This window comes from Calypte anna, chromosome 1 (assembly GCF_003957555.1).
Source record: "Calypte anna isolate BGI_N300 chromosome 1, bCalAnn1_v1.p, whole genome shotgun sequence".
Taxonomy (NCBI): domain Eukaryota; kingdom Metazoa; phylum Chordata; class Aves; order Apodiformes; family Trochilidae; genus Calypte; species Calypte anna.
This window is the reverse complement of record NC_044244.1, coordinates 61,958,064-61,971,336: the sequence shown is the minus strand read 5'-3', so window position 1 is coordinate 61,971,336 and position 13,273 is coordinate 61,958,064. Positions and strand designations below refer to the sequence as shown.

The 13,273-nt window shown below is 46.9% G+C and overlaps 1 protein-coding gene across 3 annotated transcripts in view; it reads left to right on the top strand.

Moving 5' to 3' along the window:
* Positions 1–13,273, top strand: part of SLC6A12 (solute carrier family 6 member 12) — a 39,695-nt gene that overhangs the window by 17,167 nt on the left and 9,255 nt on the right. For 2 of the 3 annotated variants that reach the window (XM_030444451.1, XM_030444462.1), the window contains 6 exons: positions 1,952–2,086; positions 4,293–4,396; positions 5,918–6,042; positions 6,321–6,433; positions 7,694–7,831; positions 8,833–8,935. In XM_030444451.1, the coding sequence (XP_030300311.1) occupies positions 1,952–2,086; positions 4,293–4,396; positions 5,918–6,042; positions 6,321–6,433; positions 7,694–7,831; positions 8,833–8,935 (718 nt within the window). Of the gene's footprint in view, positions 1–1,951; positions 2,087–4,292; positions 4,397–5,917; positions 6,043–6,320; positions 6,434–7,693; positions 7,832–8,832; positions 8,936–11,124; positions 11,627–13,273 lie in introns of those variants that run through there. The other variant, XM_030444472.1, reaches the window with a different exon arrangement.

The window sequence follows — 13,273 nt, the reverse complement described above, 5'->3', positions numbered from 1 at the left end:
GTCAGAACAGGGTGAGCAGAGGTTCTGTTCATGATGCTGAACAGGAGCGATGTGCAGGTTGGTGGCCAGTTGCCCTGGCAGTGATTTGGTAGTGTGAAAGTGTCTGGTGGTCATTTGGTGATGGCCAGCTTTCCATTTCCTTATGGGAAGAGGGGATGCTCCACTTTTTAAGTCTTGAATCTCTGATGCTCCCTGGCTTGAATACCACACTACCATTTTCACATGAGATCATTCTGATGTTGAGAGACTGGGTCTGAGAGGTTCTTTATCCTCATGGAAGTGTAATTGAGTCATGCCAATTTCCCTTCAGCTCTCAGCCCTCTCCACTGAGTCTCTTCTTGCCTGCTGCTTACCTGGTGTGCAGAGTTTGTCCTTAGAAGGAGAAAGCTCAAGAAGTTCAATAAGACTAGTTGGGCCAATTTGGTTTGGCAAAGTCAGACCAGAAATTGAGAGGAAACAGTAAGTTCAGGTAGTAGCTGGAATTGTTTTCCCAGGACCACAGAAGACTCTTCTGTCACATATTTTAGGATACATGGCTTACTTTTTACCAGCTGGATGCTAAGGACATGGTGCAGCAGTACAGGGTGGGTTTTTCTGTCCTGTCATACCTGGCAGGTCAGGCAGGCCAGGTGTCTTCTCTGTAGGTAGTAATTTTGAGTTTTACAGGGCCACTGTTAAAAAAAAATAAGTTCCTTCCTTCTTTTTCCTTACTTATTTATTAGGATAAACAGTAGGATGGCCCTACTGTTCTAGGAATTCTGAGTAGGTGCATAATTTGGTTTAACAGCTCAGAGTGAACCGGGTGTTGAGCTGGATCGTGATGCTGCTTTAGTTGGATAAGTCTGCCAGTCCCTTGTGTTTATGCTTCTGTGATTTAGGGAGTTCAGACTTGAAGTAACAATAGCAGCCTTAGGAAAATAATTCCAAATGACTCCGTGTAGAGTAATTTTCTTTAAAAGCCTTTTTCTTTTATTTATTTTGCCCACTTCTGTGCTCTTCCTATGTTTCCTTTCCTTATGCATTCAGCTAATGTGTGTATAAACGTTCCCCAAAAGTGATTTCTGAAGGTAGATTGTAGTTTCTGTGCCAAAAGTTGCTTGAATTCTCATTCAGTTGGGGAACAGCAATAGTGTACTCTGACTTATTAGACCAATTATCACTAAACAGAAAAAATGTCGTTTTAGGTGCCTCACTATGAATCCTTAGAGTAAACAAATCTTCACATTACTTGGATGAGTTTTAATAAGGAATAAGTATTAAGAAGTTCCAACTTGCTCAGAGATATTTTGCAAACAAAAAAAATAAATGGTACATTAGGAAATGGATTAGAGAACTTTAATTCTTCTGTAATATTTATTTACATTACACACAAGAAGCGAAGAGAAGGTTTTACAGCAGTAATGGTCTCCATTATCTTTAAAGGCTTTGAGGTGCTCCCATTTTTTTAGCTGTGAACTCAGAGGCATTGAAGGGATAAAAGAGGTGCATGAGCACCCCCTGAAAAGAAGACCCCTCAGAAGTGTCTCAAATTGGGCAGCAAAAGTTGCTATTTAATTTGTAAAACTCTTGCTGGGAACAGGGCAATTTTAATAACTCCTCATTAAAACTCAGTGACACAAAGAGATCCGGGGTTCTTCTGCAGCTCTAGAAAGATGAAGAGAACAGCTGGAGAGCGGGGAAATTACACTGACTGGGAAGAGAAAATAAAACAGAGCAACCAGTGGTAAAGCCTTGGGTGAGGAACAAAATGTAGATTAACAAAATCACTGGTGAGAGGTAACCTTGACTAATTTCTTCCCCACCCTCCTTCTACGCTAGCAGCAGCAGCTATAGCCAACAGCAGAATGCAGGGATGTTTTCTGGGGTGGGGGACTTCAGATGAGATGAGATGATGATACCTGCACCCCTTTCCCCACTGACTCTCTCTCCTCTTGTTTCCCTGCACCCACAGGTTGTTTACTTCACTGCCACCTTCCCATACATGATGCTTATCATCCTGCTGGTGCGAGGAGTCACACTCCCAGGTGCAGCTGAGGGGATCATCTTCTACCTGAAGCCAGACATTTCCAGGCTGGCAGACCCCCAGGTGGGTAAAGGTCAGGCAAGTGTTGGCCCTGGGAAAATTTCCAGTGCCCTGGCTCTTGGATCTGCTGCTGGCTGGGGATTTAGTTGTCTTCCCTGGAAGGGGACCAGTGACCTAGTGAGACCTCCTTAAAAGAGCTAAGAGGAGCCTAAGTCCCCCTGCACAGCACAGCCTTTTTGCGTCTGCATCTGCAGCATATGGGTATATTTGGTCATTTCTACTCTTGGCTCAGCAAAACCAGAAGACTATATGAAATATTCATCATGTAACAGATGGTTTTGCTGGGTCTTAAATGCAAATAATTAAGGGAGGAGGTGGGGGAAAATAATATATTGCTTTTCATTTTTTTTTTCTGGCCTCGTTATCACTTTGCTTGGCTCCAACAAGGTCCTCCCAAGGAGTCCAGGGCCCCTGTGCTTGCAGAGATTGAATGCACACAGGTAAAGCAGGCTGTGCCCCAGCTAAGCAGCAGATTCCCTTCACCTCTGCTGGGGACTGGTCCCACCTGCCTGAGTCAGGAATGGGCCAAAGTGTGAGCCTCTCACACCACTCATCAGAACTCATGGACACCCTATCCTGGCAGAGAGGATTCTGTGTACCAGGGAGGTTCAGTCCAGGATAGGGCAGAGAGTGCAGCCTAATCCAGGACCTGCAAACCAGCAGGAATGGGGCAGCATCCTGGGAAGCTGCACAGGGCAGGCAGCAGGACCCTTCCTTGGGGGACCCACCCAGGGTGTCTGCTCTATCAGCTTTCTGTAGCAGCAGGTTTCTTCCCCTTCCCCACATGGATTCAGAAGGGCTGTGCTGGATGTCTCCACCATCCCAGGGAGGTGTTAATGCAGACCCCCTCCAGAAGATCATTTAAATGATACTGCTACTAATTATTCCACTGCTGAATCTTTTTGTGGAGGCAGCCAAGCAATATGCTTGGCCCCCAGTCTCTGCTTACCTCCTGCATCTTCCCAGATGGCCCAAGCCCCAACTGCTCTCAAACCAGCTGCCAAACCCAGTCTTCCCTCAAATGGCTTTCAGATGCAATTATGTATTGTCAGTACAAAAATCTGTGGTGCACTGAATACAAAGAGCCAGCTAGACGTAAATGGCATTTTAATATCAAAATAAATAAAAGAGGGGGAGTGACATGGGCTGAATGTGTTTTATTCATGGTCAAAGCTTACTCACTGAAAACCTCCTTATCCTTCACAGCCTAACTAAAGCTGACAGGGTCTTTCCAGTCTTCTGCAACCCAGCACAGCAGGAGTGAGGGAAGCTGCTACTGAGTTTAGGCAGAATGTGGGGCTTTGGTGTCAAGCAGGACATGTGCCAGTGCCTGAAGGGCTCCCATGTATGCACCTACCTGTGAGAGATCTGTGTGAATTTAAGCAGAAATGCCTGGGCTGAGATTCTTTAAAGGCTGCCAAATTTCAGCTGCCTGAATGTTTGCAGCTGAGGGCTGCTTAGAGGAGAAAGAGTGAGAGGGAACACAAAGGCAAACAGAAGGGTGGGCTGTATTCCTGCCTGTCTGCTACTCACAGTTCAGGGATTTTTCCTTGGATGGGTGTGAGAGTAGAGCTTCAGTTCAGCCCACAGCATATGGAGAGAAGGGAATCTTCCATGGGGGAGAGAGCTGGAGCAGTGGTGGACAATCCCACTCAGCTTTTCTCATGCAATGTTACAGCAAAAGGGAACCTGGGTGCATGACACCCCACTGGCCTGAAATGTCTTTGCCCAAAATTTTTTTTTGCCCTTCACTCTGCACAACAGCCTCATGGATGTGGGAAACTGGAGTGGGGAGGGGAGTACATTCATCATGCAAAGGACTCACTTGCCTGTGTTTGGGACAGCTCACCAGTGGCTCTGCCAATGCCGGGCCACACAGGGACCAGAGATATCTGCAGTGATAACTACAGCTGGAGCCATGCTATCAGGAATGCCATCTCCACCCAGAATGTAAAGGCGTGAGATGGAGAAGTGGTGTCACCTGGAGTGGGATGTGAAAACATGGTCCCCTCAGGAGGCTTTTCCTAGAGAACTTTCAGTCCTATAGGTCAGATTTCCCTGAGAGGTATCCCAGTTTCCACATCCACTGAGCCCCTCTCTGTCTCATGGGGTTTGTTCTGCATGGATGGAGAAGCTGTTGCTAGATAGGGCACAGCCATCAGTTTATTTTGTTACCAGATCTGGAGACCACTGACCTTCTCTGTTCCAGGTCTGGATGGATGCAGGCACTCAGATCCTCTTCTCTTATGCCATCTGCCAGGGCTGCCTGACAGCTCTGGGCAGCTACAACAAATATACCAACAACTGTTACAGGTAAGACTTGTTGTACCCTTCTGGAAATTTACTCGGAAAGAAACAGCACAGAGCTGCATCTGAGGTAGGTTCTGTACCCAAGGGAGAGCTTGGGTCATGTTGCTTTGACTGATGAGCATCTCAGAGTGTGTAAGCTGTGGGGTGGGATGCAGAGTGGCTGAGGGAACACAGGAGCTCCAGAAAATGGCTTTAGTGGTGCTCTCCCATGCTCCCAGCTTGGCTATGGGAGAGACTGGAGGAGGAGGAGAAATGAAAATGGAGCATGACTCCAGTCATTGTGGAGACATCAGGGACTATTTTGGCCAGGGTGAGTGAGCATGTGTGGCATGGTCAGCTCTGCTGTCACTTGCTAGGCAGGGGAGATGGTACCAAGATGATGGCTGGGCTCTCTGTCTCCATTGCTTTACTACAATCAGGGTAACGTAGTGCCACTGGCATTTTGATACTATCAAGGAGATTAGTCAAGTTTGTTTGGCCTCCTCCTTGCCCTTAGATTACAGATCTATTTTTATTCATGGCCTGAGATCGAGCTCAGTGAAGTCATCAAGACCATTTTTGACACCTTCCACAGAATACTCAGGAGAAGGAGCTTTGTTTTTCCTTTGTGGATTGCTCCAGAATGGATGGGAAAATGTAATGGTACTTGGAAGACACCAATCATCCCTCCTCTTCTTCTGTTCTCCAATAGGTGCTGCTATGGCTGTTGGTCAGGAAGTTAACACTTTCCCCTGACTCTTCTGAAATGTATCTGTCACCAGTGGAGTGGTGCACTGGTACCTTCCTCTAATACTTTCTGTGCCTTTGACTGGTACATTTGGGCCCTGGGTGGCCCAAAATGTGCTGGGTGTCCACATTGCCCCATAGCAGCTAATGCTGTGGGTCAGCTCTGGCTGCTGCCCAGGCAGGATCCCAGGGTCTGGGGTTTCCAGCCCAGCCAGCTCAGACTGGTGCCCTTGTTCTCACAGGGATCAAGTGCACTGACATTAAAGGACAAGTGGCATAGCATAGTTAGTAAAGATAGTGTAGACACAACCTTTGTCAGGTGAGGACTTTTGGTTTAATCCTTGTTTTACCAGACCTGCCAAACCTGTACATGCTCATGTTTTTAGTTGCTCCTTCTCCTTGAGCATGTCTGACTATGTCAACCTAAGTTTACTTCTGCAACCTCTTCCCTTTTCTGACTTGCTATTCTCCTTATTTTGTCTGTTGTTTTTATTCTCTTGACCCCTCTCAACTTTTTTGTTGCCGTGTCCCTACATACACGATTGTGGCACCCTGTCCACAAACCACTGGTGCTGCTCTTTGTGTCTCTGTGCCAAATAGAGTCCTATAACTATTGGGCAGTAGGGTACAAGATAAACTGATTTTTGGCTCTGTTCTGAGCTTTTTATTTCTGAAGGGGTTCAAGAGCAGCATTGCTGTTCATGATGTCCAACTGGGGAAGCTAAGCACAGGCATGATTCCAAGTGGACCTATTCTACAGTGGAAAATACTGTTTTCTTTCTGGTGTTTCCCCTGCAGGGACTGCATCATGCTCTGCTTCCTGAACAGTACCACCAGCTTCACTGCTGGTTTTGCTATCTTCTCTGTGCTGGGCTTCATGGCTCAAGAGCAGGGCGTGCCCATTGCAGAAGTGGCTGAATCAGGTAGGTTTTTTCAGGAGACTTCAGAGCCAAGGTAAAATGGAAAGCCTGAAGGGAAGGGAGCTTTTCTGAAAGGAACCCCAGGATGTCACCTACATCCTCTCTTGCTATGGGTGTCTGAAGTGAGGTCTGCAGGACCAGTGCTTCCCAACACATCTTGCAGCCCTGTGTGAGTTTTGAAGCAGTATGTGAGCTCACTCCGTGCTGGAGGGTGATGGTGTCAGGTGGTGATGGTGGTGGTGATGGTGGGTGCATGTGGTCATCCTGTGGTCTGTTGGCAGGTCCTGGCCTGGCTTTCATAGCATATCCAACAGCAGTAACAATGATGCCCGTGTCTCAGCTCTGGTCCTGCCTCTTCTTCCTCATGCTGATCTTCTTGGGACTGGACAGCCAGGTACAGCAAATGACCCCTCCTCATACAATGCCCACGTGTTCTGTCACCACCCCGAGCACTGCCTGAGGCCATGGGAAAGGATAAAGTAGCCATGTGCTTTGCTGGTACCTCAGATATGTTCTCCATATAGTCCACTGCACTTTCACACTGTGGGAGCTCAGAGACAGGGCTGATGGTAACCCAGTGGTTATGTGTGCTGACATCTCTGGCATGTTTCTCCCTGTATGAGGATGTTCCAGCTACATCCCCTCAGTGCCAGCGCTGGAACCATGCCCACTCCAGAGAGGCCCAGCAATGAGCAGGGCAGTCTGGGAAGGGGAGCAAGGCTGTTTTCTCCCAGCTGCATCTCACCACAGCAATCCCTGTGCGTTCTCCTTGTTGTGCCAGGAGCAAAATCCAGCAGAGCACCCTGCAGAGCTCAGTGTGCAACTCTGGTAGGAGAGGAGCAGGGAATGCCCTGGCATACCTGCCAGTCAGTGTGCTCTGCTCAGGCTCCACTTTGCAGCACCTTAGCTCCTGCACCCAGAGAATGAAGTCTCTTTCCCCTCTTTCTCTGGGTCGAGGTCCCTTCCCAAGTCATCTCACTTATGGCTCTGCTTCATGCTGGCTGGGCTGTCCTAGCAGTGGCTGATGTTCTCTTAAGTACCCCATGGGTGATGTGCACTGAAATCCATGTGGTGACGAGCAGGCATCCCTGGCTACAATCATCCCTAAAAGCCAGATATTCACTCACTCTGGAGAGTTGTCCCAGGCATCTGTGGCATCTTTTGCAGCCGTTCCTGATGTTTGACATATGTGCTTGATGTCAGGGCTGAGCTGTGGCCTTATAGTCACCTGGCTCCCCTTAGCTTCATGCTGGCAGGAGGAGCTCCCCTCTGTCACAAGATGACATCTCAGGTGCTTCTTCACCCTCCTCAAAGAGGGCTCAGTCTGTCCCTTGCCTTCTCATCCCTTGGTTGTTCCTGCTGGTCAGCAGTATGAGCTTGAGGCAATTCCTTGTACATCTCACAGTTCAACCTGCCAACATGGGGCTATACTTTTAACCCCTTTGATCTGCATCTGCAGAGGAATCCTCACTGATCTATCAAGATGTGTTTGGATCCCTAGCAGCTGCAGCTGGCCCTTGGTGGGAGCAAGACAGGAAAAAAAGAAAACAAAAAAATAAGGATTTGGGTGGCTGGGGTCAAAAAGGAAAGCAAAAGAGAGGGTGTGCTTGGAGAAGGGGAGACACTGATTTTTCTGACCTGTTGTCTTCTGCAGTTCGTCTGTGTGGAAAGCATGGTGACTGCTCTTATTGACCTGTTCCCAGGAGTGTTTCGGAGGAAGGGGCGTCGGGAGCTGCTGATCCTGGCCATTGCAGTCATATGCTACCTGGTGGGCTTATTGCTGGTCACTGAGGTAAGAAAGGAGTATCTGGGTTGTACAGCTGAGCACCAGAAACCCTGCTAGCCTGCTCTGAAGGAGAAGGTACAGACAGCAAGCTTGTCTTTAATGCTGTTAATTGTCCTTCATTTCTAATGCATTAGCTGGTGTCTCTCACAGCCAGTGCTTCTTTTACCCTGTGTGATGATGCTAGTGTACTAACCCCAAAACTGAGCGTTCTAGAGAGACAGTCCTGCAGCCCAGAGAAGCTTACTGACAATCACCTTTGTGCAAATACCAGGCCTGGTTGCTAAAGCAAGCTGAGCTGCACAAGTAGAAACTCTTTTAAGAGCAGTGATAGTTTGCTGGCTGCTTTGCACAAGAAGCAGAGCAGCAGGAGGAGAGGCTGGGGGTACTGGGGGTACCATAACCCTGCTTGAGCCAGCTGGAAGCCCCTGATCCCTGGGGCTGGAAGGATTAGAGCTGTGTTAGTGTGATGCTGTGTGCATAGTGTTTGGCCTCCTCTACAGATGAGAGCCAAGAACATCTTCCTGCACACTTGAGTGTTCACTGATGGCAACTATGCCAGGCTCAGCTTGAAGACAGAGGCAGCAGGGAAGCCACACGCCACCACTGTAGCAGGGCTTGGACCTTGTGCAATATGTAAAGGTGGATGCAGCTAAAATAAGGTATCTGAATACCCTGATCCCAATTTCTTGGATGCCAGGTTCTCCACTGCTACATGGCATTTTGAAACAGTGCTGGAAGCTTGCTGAAGACAAACTGGCTCCTTCTCCTGTGGGCATAGAAACCAGCCTAGCCCAGCAGTACCATAAAATGGACAGAAATGCTCTCCTGCCAACAGGCCTAACTATCTTTTTAGGACAGAGTAGGGGCAGTGCCAGGAAAAAACCTCTTCTTCTTCCACCTACTCTAACTGCAGTGTTTCTCCTGCTGTTCTTCAGCTTGCCTAAGTAATTTTTCCCCTCACTTGGAACAGTCTTGGCCTGACTCTCCCTTCTCTACCTCTTCAACAGGGTGGGATGTACATCTTCCAGCTCTTTGACTACTATGCTGCCAGTGGCATGTGCCTACTCTTCCTGGCCATTTTTGAAGTAATCTGTGTAGGATGGGTATATGGTAAGTGTTTCTCTTACCATAAAAACCTATGTTTCTCTTTCTCAAGGCAAGAAGGAGGGGCTTGAGGAGCAGGAGTGGATAGTGCCTTGGGAGGCAAAGCAATGCTGTAATTACCTTCTCTCTTGCCTGGTTTCTACTGTGTTTCCTCACAACATTTCTGAATTGTTCCACTTTTAGAATAGGAATGGGTTTTTCCTCTCTGAAGGTTCCTCATGTTGAACTACCTTACTGCTCTTCCCACCTGAGCTTTGAATTAGAAAATCAGCTATTGAGGAGTGCCTGCTGTTCTTTGGTCTTTCTTACCACCTGCTTACACTGTGCCTTTAGTTTGGTCCTGTTTGTCAATTTACCACAAAATGCTGGGCTATGGACTTGTGGTGTGTTACTCCTATGACCATACATGCTTCCTGCATGCACAGGCTGTGGTGGCACTCCTGAAAGAAATGGAGGGGACTTCTTTAGCTCCCAGTAGAGTCTGGAACTAACCTACTCAGGAGCAGGATTTAACTGAGCTTCATGAACTACCAGAAGGAAACCAACTCCTTGTTAGTCTGTGCAGTAAGAAGAGTTTCCTTGTGATATCCAACAGAGGATTTTTCCCTGCTGAATGATGCCTGAACACATAGGCTGTAGTTCATCTCCCTGAAGAGACTGGTGGGTTTGGGGCAAAGGGTCTCATTGTGTGTGATGCAGAGCAGCTGAGCAGCTGTTCTCTCTCCTGAAATTCATGGAGCTGCAGGATCTCAGTACCTGTACAACTCATGCAAAGCTGTAGTAGATTCCAGCTTAGAGCACATCCTTGACACCAAATGATGTATCTCCTGGTTCCTAGCTATACCAAGCAGTGTGGCTATCTTAACTTTAGGGAAACATTGCAGGCATGAGCATCATGTTGTGTCTCTTTCAACGGCCAGAAGTGGAGGCCCAGGAGGGAGTATAGTAGCAGAAAAGTTAGCAATGATGCTTTCTGTAAATATTCTTCCAGCTTCTAACAGCTGATTACAGAACCATAGAATGGTTTGGGTTGGAAGAGTCTTTTCATGATAATCTAGCCCACTCCTCATGCCATGGGCAGAGACATCTGTCACTAGACCAAATTACTCAAAACCCCATCCAACCTGACCTTGAACACTTGCAATGACGGAGCATCCACAGCTTCTCTGGACAACCTGTCCCAGCATCTCACCACCCTCATATTAATAAAATTTCTTCCTTACATCCAATCTAAATCTACCCTCTTTCAGTTTAAAATTGTTACCCCTTGTCCTGTCAATAGAAGCCCTAATAAAAATTCTCTCTGTCTTTCTTACAACCCCTCTTTCTAAGTTGAAAGGCCATATCAATGTCTCCCTAAGTCTTCTCTTCTTCAAGCTGGACAGCACCAACTCTCTCCATCTTCCTTCACAGGAGTGGTGTTCCACCAGCCCTCTGATTGTTTTCATGGCCCTTCTTTGGGCCCACTGTATTAGGTCCATGTCTTTCTTGTTCTGGAGTTCTCAGAGCAAGATTCAATATTCATCTTGTTGCTCAGTGATTTCTAGAGCCAGAAGTAAAATCTATTTATTTATCTTCCATTCCATTTTTTTCAATTGACTCAAGTAAATATTTATCATCCACAAAATGCTTCAGCAAGACTGGAAACACCTGGTTTAATCAGCTGTTGTGTGAGGAGTCACTTTTCCTTGTTTTGAATCTGCCACCTGCTAACTTATTTTGGTGCTACTTTTGTCTTATCACAGAAGAAACAGTGACCAGTCAGTCCCTGTGTGCTCTCTTTGGTGCTCACAGTTTTGGCCTTAGTGCAGTTGCTAATGAAGGGACTATTGGTTTCTCTAAATGCTTTATGTACAGCAGGAGCCAATTGCAGTCTGGATGGTTTCCTCTCTTACTGAAATGGTAACAGGTTGCTTGGTCTTAACCTCTGGAGAATGCAAGAGGAACAGATGTGCAAGAGAGATTTATTCTGGAGGGATATCCTGCAAGGGCAGCTCACCTAAGAGCTTGCAATACCAGACCCAGGACAGATTGTAATTTAGAGTTGCCTTCCATCCAGCCCCTGTGGGATTTACAGGGAGCTGGAGATTCCCATCCATCTGTGACAGGGCTTTATCCTCACCATGCTCAGGTACATTAAAAAGAAATTATACTTTAGTGTATAGAATTCCCCTTCCATTTTTACTGTCACGCAGGCCACATGCCTTTTCTGAAGAGCCATGGAGAGGAGCCGTGGCAGACAACAGCAACAGGAGAGATGATGCTGCCCCAGCAGCCTGGAAGGGGGATGGAGCAACTGGGGACTGAGAAATGGCCCTGTCTCTCACCACCATGAGTTCACTTGCCCCACTCTACACAGTGGGATTCTACCTTTTGGTGTTCTGCTTGGCATCCATTGGGTTGATTCTGGTCTGAAATGTAGTCAGAGGATGAAGGTGAGATATTTTAATGGGGAAAAAAAATGTGCCTGGTGCCAATTATAGTGTTGGGTTTTTTTCAGAATTGGCGGGGCTGAACTTCTTGCTTACACTGTGAAGAATTACAACATTTTTGCTAACACAAATACATGTTCTGAGCTTCCCTTCTCCCAACACATATGCCAAACACCCACCACTTGGCAGCTTCCCTCTGCTGCCAGGCAGCTGCTCTTGCAAAGATCTGAGGATTTCCTTGCGTCCTCTTCTCCGCCTGTGGATATGCTGCACGGGGGCAGATATGCTGATCACATTCCCTAGAGGGGAGGGCTGGAAAGGTTTGGATTTTTTTCCCCCTTTCTTCTCTCTCCCTTCCACTTTGGGACAGGCAGTCCTCAGAGAAGCTTGCATAGGTTTTGAGCCCTGGGATTCACAACATGATGCCTCTGAAACGGGCTGCAGGGAGGATGTTTTCCAGGCAGTCACAGCATGCACATTAGGATTAGCTGTTCCAGGAAAAAGTGAGTGCCTCCATCACTGCAGGAGAGCTGGGGCTGAAACCATTAAAACTGTTTACAAAGCTAAAGCAAACTGATGCCAGCAGGCACCTGTGGGTGGCCCTAGGGTGAACTTGTGTTGTGCTGGTATAAATCTTTCTCTGGCTCTCTTGCTCTGGCTACCAGAAACAGCATCCTCCTTTTGCCTGGATCTTGCCTGCTGGGCTTTTTCTGGCTGTGTGTGCTTTATCCTCTTGGATGCACCAGCTACAGCCAATCTTACACACTCATTTATGGACTCTAAGGAGGGGCTGCCTCTGTGTGTCTGATACCAAATGGTTGCACAGTTGCTGCAGTGCCTCTGTTGCTGGCATCTTTCACAGGTTTGGTGCAGGTGTTGATGCTGCAGGTTTGAGGCAGAGAGGGAGCAGATACAAGCTTAGGACTATGGTGCAGAGCCGGGGTCATCACCTGTCGAAATCTTATGGATGGACTTTGATACAGATGAATGCAAATAAATGCAGCTTGGGAGAAAAGGTTTGAAAGGGTGGGCTTTTTCACAGACTCCAAACTAGCAGATCTGTGAAACTCACTGTTTCTGGGTATTGTAAAAATAAAATAAAATCTTCATCCCTTTCTCTTTGAGTATCCCTTGCAATCTCTATAAGCTATGTAAATGAGAAGGTCTCCAAAAGGACAAGACAGAAGTATATATGCAGATTTCTATTTGGGTTCATGTGAAATTTATTCCCACGAATTTATTCAGCAAGATTAAGTGATCTGTCAGAAAAGCATGCAACAGCTTTGAAGGTATATGGCATTGGTCAGTACAAGAGAAGTGGTACCAGCATGTGTGGGTAACTTCCCTGTGCCTGCATACCATTCTTTCTTGTCTCAGGATATTGGGAATCCCAACAAACATCTTTATTCATTCCAACAAAAAATCTCTGTGGTGAAATCTTTATGGCTTTCTCTGCAGGAGCTTTATCTAATCTTTCCAATGTGCTGGGAAGGAAGAGGCGCTGTACTTGTCTTCCAGCTTCTAATTTGTTTAAAAAGCCAAAGTTGAGTAACTGAATTGATCACTTCTTAAGCTTGATCACTTTTTCATCTGCCTAGGATATGTAGAACATGTAAATCCTCCTGTTCGTATACTCTCTGAGGATGTTCATGTCAGTCCCCATTGTGTTTCATCGCATCACCTACTGACTGCCACAGTGGCTGTGAAAATGCAGGACCTGGGAATTGTACTACAGAGTATAGGGGTAAGGACAGGTGGAGACACACCACTAATAATAACATAAATTTTGTGTTGTTTTCTTGATGGAGGATGGATGCCTGTTGTGTCTTTCTTTTTTTTGGCATCCATGTATTTCTTTAATTGCCATCTCTTCCACCGTACCCTAAATTCAAATTTGCAGTGAAACTTTGGC